This window comes from Chelmon rostratus, chromosome 4 (genome assembly GCF_017976325.1).
Source record: "Chelmon rostratus isolate fCheRos1 chromosome 4, fCheRos1.pri, whole genome shotgun sequence".
NCBI classification, from domain to species: Eukaryota; Metazoa; Chordata; class Actinopteri; order Chaetodontiformes; family Chaetodontidae; genus Chelmon; species Chelmon rostratus.
Genome location: NC_055661.1, coordinates 17,256,558 through 17,273,217, shown reverse-complemented (window position 1 = coordinate 17,273,217; position 16,660 = coordinate 17,256,558). Strand labels below are relative to the sequence as shown.

At 44.2% G+C, this 16,660-nt stretch overlaps 1 protein-coding gene across 1 annotated transcript in view; it reads right to left on the bottom strand.

Annotated features, from left to right (window-relative positions):
- Positions 1–14,833, bottom strand: part of p3h2 (prolyl 3-hydroxylase 2) — a 59,619-nt gene extending 44,786 nt beyond the window's left edge. The window contains exon 1 of the mRNA XM_041935197.1: positions 14,268–14,833. Within this exon, the coding sequence (XP_041791131.1) occupies positions 14,268–14,684 (417 nt within the window). The 5' untranslated portion in view covers positions 14,685–14,833. The remainder of the gene's footprint in view (positions 1–14,267) is intronic.
- Positions 14,834–16,660: the final 1,827 nt, after the last annotated feature.

Genomic DNA, 16,660 nt, shown 5'->3' with positions numbered 1-16,660 from the left:
AAATATGATATTTTTGTTTGTGTCATGTATTAATATGAGCAAGTTTTCATCAGATCTGTGTGGAGCAGTGAGGAGATGTTTTAATCAGTGGAGACAGCTTCTTTGTCTTCCTCTCCCTCTTCTTCCTCAGCAGCGGAAACAGTTGACCAGTCATGTGATTTAAAGGTGTGCAGATTGCCTTTTCAATCAAATTTCTACAATTCAATGCTTCAAACTGCAGAAAAAAATATATTGATGGAAACACAGCAACAGAGCTAAAGATCTCCAGAGTTTGACTGAACCGGATCAAACACGTTTGGTGTGAAAGTGGTACAACTTTATGAATGAGAAGAGCATTTATCCCAGACAGAGGTCATGCTGGGAAAACTACGATTACACGACATGCATCATTCATTCCACATAAAAATTCTATTGTAGCAGCACAAACTCACATGAGCTCATCCTGCCCTGGCGGTGATACGACGTCTGAGGCGAAGCTGTGCCTCTCACACCACACACGCAGCCTCCCACAGGCTGACGGTGCACTAAAGCCTCACCACCTCGGCCATAAACCGCAGCCGGGCTGTACAGCAGACGCGAAGGAGCTCATGGAAAACATGAAACGCGGGGGTTGAATGTATGACATGCCTACACGTTACTAAAAAACCACACTGCAGCTGGCAAGCGAGAGGACAGAAAGGGCTGCGTTATTGTTGGCTGCGATGGAGCCACCGTGAGCACAGGCCCACACAAGACTTAAAGAGCAAGGAGGAGGGGATGAAGAGGCTGCTTTACACAGAGAGCATCATCAGCGAAAAAAGCTGAACACACCGTCTTTTAAAAAATCAGCCGACGAAGACGACCTGCTGTCTGTGTCTCAGGACAGAGGGCCAAGCTGGTGCAGCTGGGCCTGATGTATATTAAAAGCTGTCGAGATAAGGTGACATGCTGCCAGCAGTAAAACCAATAAGACTTCAGAGAAACTACATTATGGAATTCTAATAACCCGGAGCAAGATTTTCCCACTCAAACTGTGTATAACAAAGAATAGTTGTTTACTGTCCAACATCTACATGATGTCATGAAGCACTTTCAGTACAGTGCTACAATGGCCCCACTGTACAAAAGTCATATTCCGCTAGTCCCAATCTGAGTCCATATTACAGACTCTCTTGGGGAATTAACGGCTCATTTCCTCGGAATGACACAGCCTCCAAGATTCAGCTTTCGGCCCAAACCACGTAAAAATTCCTCTTTGATGAAGAGATGCTATTGGCCACGAAACCACGGAGGAGCAAGTCTCTCATTGGTTGTGTTTGTATCCCTGCTGCTGCTTAGAAACCAGCCCACAAGGTGAGCTCCCGCCCCCGGTTTAATTAATAAGCAGCCTCTTCTGTGAGGAAGCGGCATCAAAACAATGGCGGACATGTTCATCGACGCTGCTGAGAGGGTGACATTCAACAGCTTAATGAGATGTGGTCCGGCCGCAGTTCTGGGTCAGGAATGTGCTTAATTACAGTACGCAGTTTATGATTTATTTCAGCTGTGCCAAGGAACCCAAAACATCACACTCTCGCCAACAAATGCCATAAACATGTGCAATATTCTTAGAACTTAGCACCTATAATTAACCAAACCGCTTTAACAACCATACAAAGCCTTATTTAGACCATTAAAAGCAAACATTTGGGCCTCACTTTACAAGAGCTTGGGGTTTTGCCTGTAAAGCGACATAAAATGAAACATCAGTAATACGTCAGCTCTGTAATTCTTCCACGGAAAACTGTACACTCTTCTGAGGAAGCCAGCTGAGCTAAACGTGTTTCAACTATCTACTGAGGAAAGGAAGCTGTTTTGCTATTCATGCTTCTAACAACAGGCTGCTTGAATTTAAGGGCTCGGAAGACTCATCCGCATGTCGAGAAGCAGCGGGGCTCGTTACACAGTGTAACGGATATGTTTGCTTTACAGATGTTCTGACAGGGATGTGATACAGCCATGAAGCTGCCTGTGTACAACAGATGCATTGTTGTCAAAGATCACAATCTCACCGTGCAGCACACGGCCTGTCTGCTGCACGGCTTCGCAACACTATTACACAGCAGTGCAATCTTTTAAGAGGACGACACGACATCTGTGGCAATAAAGATAATTAAAAGTTCATCTTCGGTGCTGAAAGCATGCAAATATTTTTACAAGATGACAGTAATTCTGTCTGTCAAGAGAGTGAGTTTAATAAATGAGTCAGTGTACTTGGCCAGTGGTAAGAAAATTAACCTGGTATCAACTGTTTACTCACTATGATTAGCAGCTATGCTTAGCAACAGGAAACACTGTTATTACTCATCAGAGCAAACATCACCTCATATGTACTGATAGAATGGAGTGTGTTAGAATAATGCTGAATTAGACAAGTTGGTAACCAAGTAAATATTAACACAGACTCAATTCTAAAAGGCAAGTGAGAGTCACGTCGGATCAGGTCAGTTTTAATTGCCCCACGAGGGGAAATGTGCTGCCAGGTTTAATACCACCCCAACCAGTAAGGCAGTGCAAACAAGCACAACTGCACACAAAGATTGGCAGATAAGATCAAACGTGAGGAGCGTGCGAATGCTTGTGAAAGTGGAAATTTCACAGTGCAAAAAAAGTGGCAAAGAGGGCGGCTTGTAATGTGCAACAAGCTTCTCCATGAGCAGGACTGACGGTCGTGGATAGAAAAGCAACCTGCCCTGCTTTTGTCCTCCGAGCGTGCACTCCGCAGCGGTGGCCCGATGACAGGAGTTCATACTCTTTGTACTGGCCAGGACAGTCGAGGACGACCTTGGCCTTCCAGAGGACTCACATTCTGTGAATACCTCCGAGCTGGGCCTAAAGCACCCCAACGATTTCGCTGCTAAATTAAGAGGCCTGTCGAGCCTCTTTTACTGGCCATGTGGAAATCTTACCGTACCAGACAACAATACAAGAGGGTAATCCTGTTATTAAATTCCTATTACCCAGAGCTGTCACAGCAGGGAAAAATGTTAATGTTCCTCCAACAGAAAAGACACAGCTGCCCTTGTTTTAAATGGCATCTGTATTAAAATCAAAATAGTTTTTTCTCCTTAACAGCAGCCACATATCTGTAACAGTCGCCCAGCTTTATTTTCCTCACTGTCAATCATTACAGGGGTTAAAGAGAGCTTTTCATAATCAATAATCACGTCCTGCCTTTAGCTGGAGATGAGACCTGTCACACCACAATCTAAATTTCCCATCATTTCCCATCCCCTCTTCAATAAACACGAATATCCACCATAACTATAACAACAAAACTCGGGGCTTTGACAAACAGGAACCAGAGATTGGAACAACAAAACAGCTCCAAGGACAAAACAATAAATGGATGTAAACGTGCCACACCATTACACAAAGCAGACATATTCTGGATGACATCTGATACCCTCTGCATGAATACCAAACCGTCTGCGAACTCTCTACAAGTCTCTTTCCTGCAGAGCTGAAGGAGTCTCCAGCCTTGGCTGTGTCACAATGTTTATGATTACAGCAGGGGGAAGCGTTTATTTTCCTGTATGCCTCCGTCTCCACAAGTTAAACGATTACTCCTGCATGGAGACGCTGGAGAAGACCGATGCCTTCCCCCTTTACCGGGGGCATGTGGTCACAGGGTAATACATCGTCTTCGAGTGGCAGCGCTGAGGTTGTTTTCTCCCTCTGAATCACGACCGGAGCCAAGAAGCTTAGATTCTTTGCGGGGGCTCTCCCGCTGGGTGACATCACAGGCCTCTGGATGCTTTACACAAACTGAGCTCCCAAATCTTCACTTTAATGATTCATTACTAGATTGGCAAACGAAGATGAACATAAACACGGAGCCAACTGTAAAAAGCAGCTGCAAAATAAACTGCAGCTTGGACGAGAGGTGTTAGCTGACGGCAGACTTCAGGGATTTAACCAGGCCTTACATAGTTTAGGATGGGCCTTCATGAGAAAACCGTCTAACATCACCCTGAATTTGTTACTTTCAGAAATACTTACAGTGTGAATAAGCCCTTAGTTTCAGCTAATTTTTGAAGACATAAGTGGAGTAAATGGTGCAACAGGTGATAATAAATATATACTCACTGCCAGTGATTTTAGTGGCTAGAAGAAGGTGTAAGTCCTGTACAAGATTACATACAAGACAAATGATTTTTACTGCACAGAAGCCATAAAACCATGATTTGCCTGTACGTCCCGCAGTTGTGGTGGATGCTTATCAGGGCTGGAGCCGCTGACTTGTTTTTCTTGTTCTCATCACAGCTTTTTAAAATACACATGGCTTTCTTGAGACTGGGGGGCAAATAGGTTTCACAATTCTGGGCTACTAACACTGAATTTGACTGTGTGAGCTCTGCATCGCTTTGAATGCCAAACGCATTTGTTAGCACGGCGCTTCCTGAACTTTGGCTGAATAGCAGCTGTTTTGAAGTTAGTTTTAAGTTCCTCAGGTGGCTATAATCAGTATCATTATGTTGATAATGGATCACATGACTACGGATGTGAAAGGGATCAGTTGTAGTGACCCTCCAAGCAACTTTCAGCTCATTATTTTGGTTTTACAGCCTGCAACTTTGCGGTTTTGCCTCACTCTCACCACTCTCATAGCACAGTTTTTGGCTGCATCAGGCAGCTGTTTTCAGTGAAAGCAGCTCACTGTATGTTACCTGTTCAGCACTTAATAGTGACTAGCTGGTGAAGACAGGTAAGGAAATTAAATATGGGACTTATATTCACCAGGATGACAGAAACACAGCTGGAGGAAGTGTATATAGGCAACTGTTGCTTAAGTTATTGCTTTTTAAGATGGCAGGGCCATTAATTGCTGGAATAATCAGAATTGCTGATTTGCCAAGGTGTTAATTTGTTGCAGGCCTGCTTTGAGCAGATGGGTACTAACTCTGTTTGACAGGAGATTCATTTGTTTTGAGCGCTTATTTTCCATGCCAGAGAGCTGTCGAGGAGTTTCAGTCCTGCATAACTCCTTCTGTCTCACTTTGTGCCCCATTAATCAGTTCAGCTAATCTTTAAAGCGTGCTGTAGGAGGAGGATGCAGGACTGACCTCACTTTCACTTTTCTCACACTGCTGCTCAGGGGAATCCAAAAAGGCTCTTTAAGGAAATCTCTCTCTGGAGGCTTACGAGGGAAGAACAACACATGCGCGCTCCCCGTTTAATCGCCACCTCTGGATGCCATGAGATTTAACTCATCCACATGCTGGGAGTGAAAAACTACTTTCCGCTTTCTTGAGGGATTTATTTTAGAAACAGATGAACTTTTTTTTCTCTAAATAATCATCTCAGTTCCATTTCAGCAGCACAGACGATGGTGTGAACAACAATGTAGAGGCAGGCTGAGGCTGCTCTGAAATACAGGCTGTGTTTAGATAAGTAATACATACAGCTGATAGACGGCTCACCCACAGAATTCACCCCAGCAGTATGTTGATAGCCATGACCTCGTTGCCTGAGCCACTGGGAAGGACCTCTAGTTCGCTAGAGATGACATAACTGCGACCCAGGAAGAAAGGTACTTCACTGCACAGTTCAGCCTTAACCTCACTTTCTGCCACTGCTGCTGCACTGCTGTGATAAAGGCCTGGCTCCTTGTGCCTAACGCTCTTCAGCACTGTTATTAGCTGTGATTCACAGAGATCTGAAGCAGATGTGGAGACGCTGCGAGGTCAGTGTCGGCCAGGGGTCAGGTCAACACGGGATAATTAAAACTACTTTCTCCGGCTAGCTTAATAGGCGTAATAGCACATGTTTGCCTGCAGGGAAAAACCGATCGGGGAGAGGAGGTGCTGAGATCTAACGACAAAGATAAGCAGATCATAGAGCTGCGGGGGATAATAGTTGGAAATCCTGGCGTTGTGCACCACTAAGATGAATTATCCTTTGGCAGGATGAGGCAAGAGGGAGGATGTGTGCAAATTGGAAATAGTCACCTTCTCTATGCCCGTTGTCGAACTTGTGATGCGTGGCGCAGGGTGGATTCAGAGAGCTGCAATGCTGTCTTTTCACGGCGTGAAATAAAGATATTTGAACTGGAAGGTTTATAAGACAAGACAGGCAGGACGTGGCTGGAGCACAGCTCAGGCCGGTCCTTGCTGACCTTACGATATAAGACATATTCTGATATCCAGCTACACATCATAGTTTCTTACACACACAAATACAGAGCACACTCACAAACAGTGCCACATAAGCAAACATTTACTACAGAGCCACCATGGGACCATCGCCCCGCAGGCTGACGACAGCAGACTGGGCCTGGACAAACAATCAACACTGCTGATGGAATTTTACAGGAAACAGCTGTGGGGTCAAAAAGGCAAATAAACTACCCTCAAAATATGAATGATTCTCACTTCTGAGGATCGCTGAGGATCACTGGAGGAGCTGGCACAGGATGCAGGGTTTAAATTGATTACTGTATTCTAGGCCTGGTTATGGGTTAATCTGCAGATTATTTTCTTTGTTTCATTGATTGACTGTTTGGTAAAGGGAGTAGTAAAGATTGCTGATCACTAAAGTAGATTTAACTCATTCAGTTGTATATTGGAAATTACAGTAATCATCTAACCGTCTGTGCCTCATGACTCTGGAGGGTTTCAGGTCTTGTGATGTCTCCCTAGAAACAGATGCTTTTTGTTTGTGGAAAGAATTATGAATTACTTTGTCGTTGCAAAGCACAGAAACATGAAAAGCAAGCAGAGCAGTAATATTATAAACTACAGCCTGTGTGCTTATATGCCACAGAGTTACGTTCACAGTTAACAACATTAGCATCAGTCACATTTGACTCTAAACAACGAAACAGCTCCAGTCGTTTCAGTTCCTCCTCCTGTGAGGGTGCAGTGGAAATGCATATGACCGTGTGATGGCATGCCATGGCGTGTGTGTGCATCATCAAACCAGTGGGAAAAGGGCACAGGAGACATGTGGCCCTGCTGTGGCCACATACTAAATACCACAAATCTTCTTCCACAGAAGTCTTAACAAAATTTCACCAATTTAGCAGAGGAGCTCTCAGTTCAATACATGACTGAGCACCGCAGACTAAATATTTAGAAGACTATATGTGTCCTGTGTACATTTAAGATGTAGGAAGACAAAAGGATAAAAACCTTCTCTACTTTCACTAAAAATCAAACTACTAACATGGAAAACTGCTTCATTTTCCAGTGTTTTCCACAACAGATTTGACTTCCTGTACCCTCGACCCGCTTGTGGTTTCCGCCCCGGAGCCCACAGCTCTCCACTGTGAGAAATGATCTGCTGAGGACAGAAGAAACTTCAGACTTAAGCACAATTTATAGCTCATGGTTGTGCAGAACAAGCTGTGAGGTGAAATGGGACACCTTAGAGAACCTGACGAACATTTTGCTCTTTGCGTGGAGGTTGCCAACACCCCTGTCAAAGCCAAATATGTGTTTAGTCACAGCACACTAAGACAGAATAGATCCTGAACTGGCTATTGGCTTCATGTGAACAAATATTTTTGTAAATAAAGAAAATTAACAACACCACTAGTCAGTGTACACCACTGCTTTCCATCTCCTCTATTTTTACTGCTATGTTTACAGTAGTGCAAACGACACACCCATGGGAGTATGAATAATAAACATCAGAGATCAATGTATGTTCTATCTTTACAGCATCAGCCATAAATACATAAAAGTGTCCTTCTCTCTGATGCTGCAGGATTTAGCAAACTGTCCATAGATGTTCTGTCTGAAGAAGCACTTCCTCAAAACTGTCCAAAGTCCACTTAAGTATTTTTCTCAGAAAAGGAAACGTTCTACTCCGTTTGTGTGTTTTGTGTGGGTGTCACACTTCACTGTGCAATAAAGATTTTCTGCTTTTTCACCATTGGATGGAAAACGACGAAGTAACTCTGTCTGCCGTATAGAAGACAACATGACAGATAGACGTGTTTTCTCTGCCTGCACCCCTGCAGCAGCCAGAGTCACTAGTGAGGTTGAGCAGATGCCTGGCAAAGCCTGCTTTTTCCATCCCAGCCCTGATTTCTCCACTCACATCAGTCTTAGGCCAGACTGATAATCACAAAATACAAGGAATAACAATAACACACAGACACACACAAAGAATCTGTGGTAGCAACAACTGTCCTCGCTGCAAACCCTTCAGTTACTGAATAAATGGAATCCACATACAAACATATTACATGTATGTAAATGATCTCCAGCTGCTGGGATCTAGACTGATTCTTGGTCTAAATCCTCCCTTTTGTGACAAGGGCGTATTGTGATCTTCCACAAATTGAGGATACATTCTGCTCAGAACGCAGTCACAGTGATAAATATTTCAATTAATCAAGACTGAAAGTTTGGAACTTGAATCAAAAACGTTCCTGATTTCCGTCAGCTCCTGCTTCAGGCCAGGCTGCTGTTTTACTTGGCCTCAGCTACACATTCACGGATGCCAGCGCTTGACAACATCACCTCAGAGCCAAGTCCGACTCCCCTCCACAACCTGCTGCTGTCTCATCCCAGCCCAAAAACCACCGCAGTGTTTTCAGCAGTGATCCTTAACCAGCCTCCTGCCTCCTCCTCTCCTGCAGCCGTTTAATTGTTAATCAGGGCGAGAACAATATTGGTGTGTTGCGCCACAGCGTGCCCCCACATTCCTGTGGCCCGTTATCCGCTCAAATCCAGTCATGCAGAAGGCCTTTGGCACAGCCTAGTGCCACAGTGTCTGGCTGTCTGGGCAGAGCACAGCGCTGCACGCTAGGTTAGAGGAGAGCGGCACTGTGGCGCTCCAGGTGTGTGCAGAGGAGACGGTGACGGTGATCAACACCTACGAGCGACATAAAACAGATTCTTTTGCTCTGCCTGCTTGTGTAACACTCCTTCCACTTCAGGGTTGAGTCTCTTTATCATGTCACAAACAGTCAGCGTCACTTAATCTGTCAGCAGCAGTGTATCAAGGAGCACCCTCTGGTAAAACATGTTAGCTCTGTTTTGACAAGGTTTGACATATTGATAGACAAGCCAAGAGCACATTAAAGGAATAGTTTGACATTCAAGGAAATACTTCATTTTCTTGCCAAGAGGCAGTCGTTCGGAGTGATGCCTCTGTCATGACTGTTCGGTGAAGCCAGCAGCAGGTTAGCGTAGCTTAGCACAAAGACTGGAAACAAAGGGAAACAGCTAGCTTACTTCTGTCCAAATATAATAAAACCCATTTACCAGCACTTTTGAGCTCAGTAATCAAAGTGTAAAAACGATCTGTTGTGGTTTTACAGGGAGTTCTGGACCTTTTCTCGGCCGGGCGCGGTGACAGTCTTGTCATCACCACGAGGTTGCCATGCAACCAGCGTACACTCAGGGTCAAAGTGTTGAAGCCTGGAACTGAAGCACTTAGTAGTCAACCTTGCTGCAGTATATTATCACTTCATGTGCCTTCATGCTGAGCAACTTCATGTCTCGCAAACTCTAAATGGACTTTTCAATGACTCAGTCTTTCACAAGCCCTTCAGTCGAGCATACGTGCAGAGTAAAGAGAGCCAATTTTGTACTATGATCTACTCACGCACTACTTCTCGGCCCCCTCCCAGGCTCCCAGTCACTTTGCAAAAAGGATAACTGCAGAATGACCCCGCGGATACATCAAACACATAAATCTGACTTGGCTGCAAACAACTTGCCTGCCTCTGTGCAAATGGCAGCGTTACTGCATGCTTTAACCAGTCCAAAGACACAATCACTCGGTCCCTTTGATCCCCTTATTGTCAGCTGCAGATGACAATAACATCATGCCTGATTCCCATCCCAGCGCAAACACTCACTGCAATGAGCTCTGGCCATATAAAATCTGTTCATTTTCCACTCAAATGTTCACTGTGTCCAACATTCCTCGCTGGGGTTCCAGCTGATGTGGGAGCTGGAAATCTGGAAAGACATCTCCCCCCATGCTGCAGCCTATTTCTGCCAATTTCTCTCAATAAGGGGAGGATGAAACAAGTCACAGCAAGAATGCACCATAACACTGTGATCATTGCCAGCCCATCACACGCATACACACCTAAACTGTAATCACAACCCAGGCTGCAGATTCCACCTGAGGAGGACGGCGCTCGAGCCAGGAGCCGCCTGCTGTGTTGTAATCAAACCATGGTGTTCGCAGTGGAATCATGAATGTGTCGGACTTTGGGAGAGAAAATTCCAGAGGAGGCTAGCAACATCAGCAGGCTTCAGAGGCCGCTCTGACCTACTGTCACCTTTTAGCGTCGTGCTGGGAGAGACGGGGGGAAGTTCTCAAAACAAAATGATGACGGGAAGGTTATTGAGTCATGTGTCCCCATTCCCAAGACAAATTAACTTAACCAGCTCACGAGAAAGCCGCCTGCTTCTCTGTGATGTCAGCGCGGTTAGAAGAAATGCACTTGTGTTTGTGTGTGTGTGTGTGTGTGTGTGTGTGTGTGTGTGTGTGTGTGTGTGTGAGATCGTAGTCATCCTACATTTGTGAGTCTGTAAATCCAAACATATATGGCTCCAAATGTCCTCACAACTGGGGTTAATCTGGGCCCACAGGATGAGCACATCAGCAGGCCCTTTATTAGCGGTAACTGCAGAATGTGCAGAGGGCACATTTCTCCTCAGAGATTAATAATGGGTAATTATTTGTGTGGAATATATTCATTCAGATAAGATTGTGCAGACTGTCAGGTTGTTCTACATAAAAGTTGTATGCAGCCTTGTCAACAGCACTGTGAGGTCTAAAAACAGTAACATCCGGCTTCTTCCATTTACCATTAAGAAGCTTTGAGTTCGTTAAAATGATCTTATTCGACTTATTCAAATTATTTTAAAGGAAAAATACCAAGATTCTTAGGAAGACATGACAGTTTAAACAGATTTTCACTAGGATTTAATGTCCTAATGTACCTAAAAGTACCACTCCCGCAACGATGATACATGTTATTCAGAAAAATGGCATTTTGTAGTACTTTTAATTTTGGTACTTTAAGTATATTAACACTAATACTTTTATACTTGTTCTAAAGTAAAAAATCGAAATGCAGGACTTTCACTTGTAACAGAGGATTTCTACACTCTGGTGTTACTACTTTTACTTAAGTACAAGATCTGAGCACTTCTTCCACCAGTGGCAATGCTTTCACAGTCACTTTGTGGAACAGCAGCACTGTGAGACTGATCAGATTAGGGATCCAGTGGCTGAAGATACGATCTCTTCTCGCCCCTCGAGGGCAGTTCAGAGCCTTTGATCGCGACTGTACGGTGCGAGCTGCGGCCGGTGGCAGGGATCACTGCAGGCCGTCAGGGTCCGGCCCAGCGGCGGCCACAGAAGTCTCCCTTTAATACCTGCAGAAGGTGGCGTGCCCCTCTTTTTTTAGAAAAGCAAACAGACCACAACAGGAAAATAAAATATTTGCCAGGCTAAACGATGGGCGAGCTGGGGACATACGGCCTGAGCGAGGAGAACAGTTGGAGACTGTGGAGCCTCCTCCAACAGGCCCAAAGGCAGCATTATGCCAGAGGCTGCCAGGAGGAGGGTGTGTGACGCTGGAATGTTAAATACTGCAGGAATGTTATTTATTTTTGCAAACACCACCAAGTACCCCCATAGTATAACACACATGTGAGGGTACAGCGCACATGCACACACATACGATTCAGATACTAATGCACATAGGTACAAACTGACTGGTCTGATGTTCTCTGATCGGCCTGGCCAATAGGAACGCTCCAGCTCTGCCTCTCCTTACCTGTGGTAAGATCAACATCAGAGCTCTCAGCCTTGATGTGCTGCCATGTACTCAGTTCATAAAGACGTCAGCACGACAGGAGAGAGAGAGCAAGGATCTGCTAAAACATTCATGAGAGCTTCAGATCCTGTTTTGTTGTGAGAGAAAAAAAACATAGTGTTCATCTGTTTCTCCAAACAGATGTCAGAGAAATCATAATTCTTCTCACAAAAGATTATTAATATTTTCACAGCTGGCCGAGGATCTGTGTATAAGGCTGTCGTCTACACACATGTCTAGACAGGAGTGTGCACTTTTATTCGAGGATCACATCAGCTCTTAGTCTTTCTCTGCTGATTCAGAAAAAAATGCAGAAACCATTTGCCCGCAGACAGTGACAGGGCCGATTAACTTCCCACCACTTCTGAGCGGTGGAAGCTGTGTGTCATCACCCTGGCATTTCTGAGCTGGTCTGCAGTCAGCGGCGGTGGAAGTCGGCTGGGTCTCAGGTTCATGTGAGGAGATGGTGCCAGCTTCCCAACTGAGCTCCAACTAGGTTAAAATGTCACTCAAATGTAAAAAAAAATCAGGTAAGATTCAAACCCAGCCTGAGCTCATTCTTTCAAATACTAACATGCATGACAGATACGCTTCACGTCCCTGAAACTGCAAGCATCCGCCCCCTGAGGTGTCCTGAAGTTGACCCTGAGCATACCGTTGAGGGACGGATGCAGAAAGACAATTTCCCTGCAGGACTCATTGTATCATTGTCGCCATCAGACATCTTATTGTACGCCTGCATGTTGAATGAAGTGTTTGCAAAGCTCAGCTCAATTCTTTTCATCTGTCGGAAGTCCAGTCTGAAACAGGAGACACTGGAGGAGACACATGCAGTTGCAGCAACAAATAATACTGCTGAATAGATCAATGCATAACAAGGGGGTGTTCCAAGTCTTTCCAAAGAAGGAGCTTTCAATAAAAATACCCATGAAATGTGTGTTGTTCATGAAACATATTTGCTCCGCTGGGACAAACACAGCACAGAGAGTCACACAGAGTCTGAATACGCTCTTCGTTTTCTCTCTCTCTCCTGTTTTATGTGTCTTAGATTGTTCCCACGCCTTGCAGCGTAACATCATCCCAGCCAAAAGACGGGCCTCGTGGGAAATGCTGTTCTGGAAATTTGTATGCGCGCAGAGCGGATAACAAAGATTGAATACTGGTGACAGTTTAGGAGTGTTGCAGTAATGCAAACTGGATCTATCATCTGACTGCACCTTTAAGCAGGTCTCGAGTCACACGCTCTCCTCCAGCACATGTGCAGCTACCAGTGCGCGAATGTGATGAAGCAGGAAAGGGAGAGAAAAGAGCTGCCGAAACAGAGAAACCCACAAACATTTGTTCAAAAATAACTCAGCACACAGAGGAGCCATAAAAGCACAAGCCCGGTCATAAACAAAGGACTGAAGCAAGTGCACAGACTTGGAGTAAACCTGCTGCGACTGGGCCGCTGAGCCTTGATCCACCTGCAAGTAACACCAACAACAACACAGGAGTCTTTGATACGTGTGTGTGCTGGACACAGAGGCGCGTGGTGCATGTTACATCACACTGCTGCATATCGCTGCTGTCAGGACGGAAAACTTTTAATCATATTAACTTTTAAAGCACTAAGTCATACAGCTTCAGCCTGACAGCCGCGTGTTATTTAAGTTTCTGCACTGAGTGATATTATGGAATCTTATTGGTCAGTAAAGGCTCATCACTCATGCATCAGCAATTACGGCCGATATGAAGTATTCTTGTTTTCCCTGCTTTTAATGTTTTAATGTTTCTTGGACACCTATTTTGCTCATATATTTATACAGCCTATCGTTGTTTAGGTATTCTTCATAGAAAAAGTGATTCAGGTGCGGGTCAACATGTTTAACTCTCAACTTTGAATGCAGAATAAATGTTCAGCTGTCAAACATCCTGTATATAAATAAAGCTGTCCTCTGCAAGTATGCTTTACATTATGTCACTGCAGGAAACTTTAGCCTGGTCTTGTGCATGTCCCCTGTGTTATTTCAAAAAGCAAATATTGGCCAATTACATGCATTCATAAAAAAAAAAAAAAAAACTCTTAAATATCAGTATTGGGACACGAAAAACCAACATCAGGCAGGCTGTACCTCTGCAGCCAACTGCTTTGTTAATTTTCAGAAGTCTGACAACGTGTTTTGTAACATATACTGCATCTATGTCCCATATATGTGGGTATATTGCACAGGAGTGAGGTACTGCTTCATGCCCAGCTTTAAGTATACAAGTGCTAAAGTGTACTACTAAAGTGGACACTGAACAAGCTGTTTTCTGGCCTGCCTACATGTGTGGTGTGCAGCTCTCCTCTCATCACTCTGCATCACGTTGCTGCAGCAGCTGATGAAGACTGTGGCAGGCAATGTGAAGCAGAGCAGGTCCACTTCACTGCGGTTCACATGCACACACACCCCACCCCCCCTTCCCCTACCTTCTGATAAGCAAGCTGAAGATAGTTGTAGGGGATCCTCCGGTTGAAGTCCTGCACTACATCCTCGCTGACTTTATGCAGAGACTGCGAGCCAAGTTTCTCCTCGATGCATCTGTTCATGCACGCCGCTCTCCGGAGGACCACGTCCGAGAAGCGCAGGTCCGAGAAGGTCTCATCGAACGGATGCTGGTCCTGGCACCTCAGCCGGCACCGGACTCTGGTTCGGCGGGCTTCTGCGTGGCTGCTGAGCGCTCCCTCCATGTAGCGCACCACATCATTATAGTCGCTGTTGTAAAACGCCTGCACCGCGTTGTCGTACAGAAGGTCGTAAGGCTCCAGGAAAGCTGCAGAGGTCGACAACGCAACGGCGAGCAGGACGATCGACGAGACGGCAGCCGGTGAAAAGTTTCCATCCATCCTCTGCTTCGGTTCGGTCGGCGAGGAGCGGCGGGCGGGGAGCAGACGGAGCGGCTGTCAGTCAGCTCAGCCTCGCTGTAGAGTCCATTTAAAGCTCCTCGCAGAGATGTTCAGGACGGCACCGGACCCGGGGCGGAAATAAAGTGGCTTCAGTCGGGGACACACATTTTGTAATGACCCCTCTGCGGCTCCGCTAACTCCTCCCTCCGACAAATGAATGGGCAGAGAACAATCACAGCTCCTCACAGGCTCCTGGAGCAGCCGCACAGGAACCGGCGGGGGTCCTTCAGGGGGTCTAACCAACCAAACACCAGTAACACTTTGATTTCACTTCGTGTCACCACACGGACTTTATCTGAATTTAAACGACAGGTGTGTCTTTATATATATATATATATATATATATATATATATATATATATATATATATATATATATATATATATATATATATATATATATATACACAGTTGTTCAGTTAAGTTCAGTTGTTCCATAAAAGATCGGCTGCAAAAAGAAACGCGTGTTCCTTCTCGATGGACAAAGTGGACAAAAAGGAGCTGACAGCAACAGATGACATAAAATGTGCAACAACATGTGCAATGTGCAACAATCAAACAATGAAACAGTGCCATATTTAAATAAAATGTATTAAAATGGTTTATACCATTAAACACCACATTACTGCTATCAATTATATTATTATTATACATGGTGACTTTGGAAAATCTGTTCAGAGACTGCATATGGATTATATTAATGTGCCCAATAAATAATAAATATATAAATAAGTTAGTGGACAGTTTCAAATACTGAGTTGCCTAATAGACATTTGGTGATTGTAATATGTACAGTCAGTTATGGTGAGATGTGTGCATGTACAGATAACTGCTGTGTTGACAGTGTGAGTTTCAGTCACATTGTCCACTTGCAGGACACTGTCTCCCTCTGGAGGCGTTTTTAGTGACAAGCAGCTTCATCACTGCACTGTTCAGGACATTCATGTGAACTCAAATAAATACATACGTAAACAATCAATTGCATTTACACATACTTATTCTGAGCTTCTGTTTCGACTGAGCTGTAAGTGTCGGTAAGTGTTTTCTGGAAATAATCTCAGCTGTTTTCATTATTTTTATAAAGTTTATAGTCTGAGTACAAACTTTTATCTTCCTTTAATGTGTTTGTGTAGCTGTTCTAATCATCATGTCAAGCAAAAGTAAATGCGATCTGAAAACAAAATGTAAAGGCTTCTGCATTTGAATTGGACCACTAGAGGGCAGTAAACACAGTATTTCTGTTTGCAGATGAGATTTCAGTTTCAGTTCGAGTTGTTGACTCAGTAAGTGAATGTGGCAGAATCACTTATGTGTCAAGCTCTTTACTGTAAAGATGAATGTATGCAGATTTTTTGTTTCTATTTGTAAAGATTCTACTCGTTTTTGGATGACATGTTCTAAATGTGCCAAAACATGAATGTATTTTGGTTGCATAGCACACAAGCTATGGGGAAATGACACTACTTCAGACTAACATGGACAAATATGTAGGGTTTTTTTTTTTTGGGGGGGGGTGAACTGTATTTGCTCACAGATTTAGGTCCATCACTCACATATTCTACTTGGTTGGCAGTGGTTGTGATGCATCATGAGACTAACTGGGTGAACTTGTAAGTGCTTCATGTTTTTGTTTTGAGTCTGAAGTTCTTCAGAAATATTCAGAAAGATTATTAAGACTCTTATAAAAACTGTAAAGCAGTGTACTTTCCTCAAAGAAGTACTTGAAAAATAAATGAGAAAAAACAGTATGTAGATAGTACACACCAAAATTTGAAATGTAAGAGTAATGAAAACTATTTTTGAGGTTTAATTTATTCAGATGCAAAAAATATGAAAAAACAAACTTAACTTAAAAAAAGACACGTTTAAAAGACAAGAAGATGTGTGAGCATGTCGGTGAATATCAGCTTATTTCAC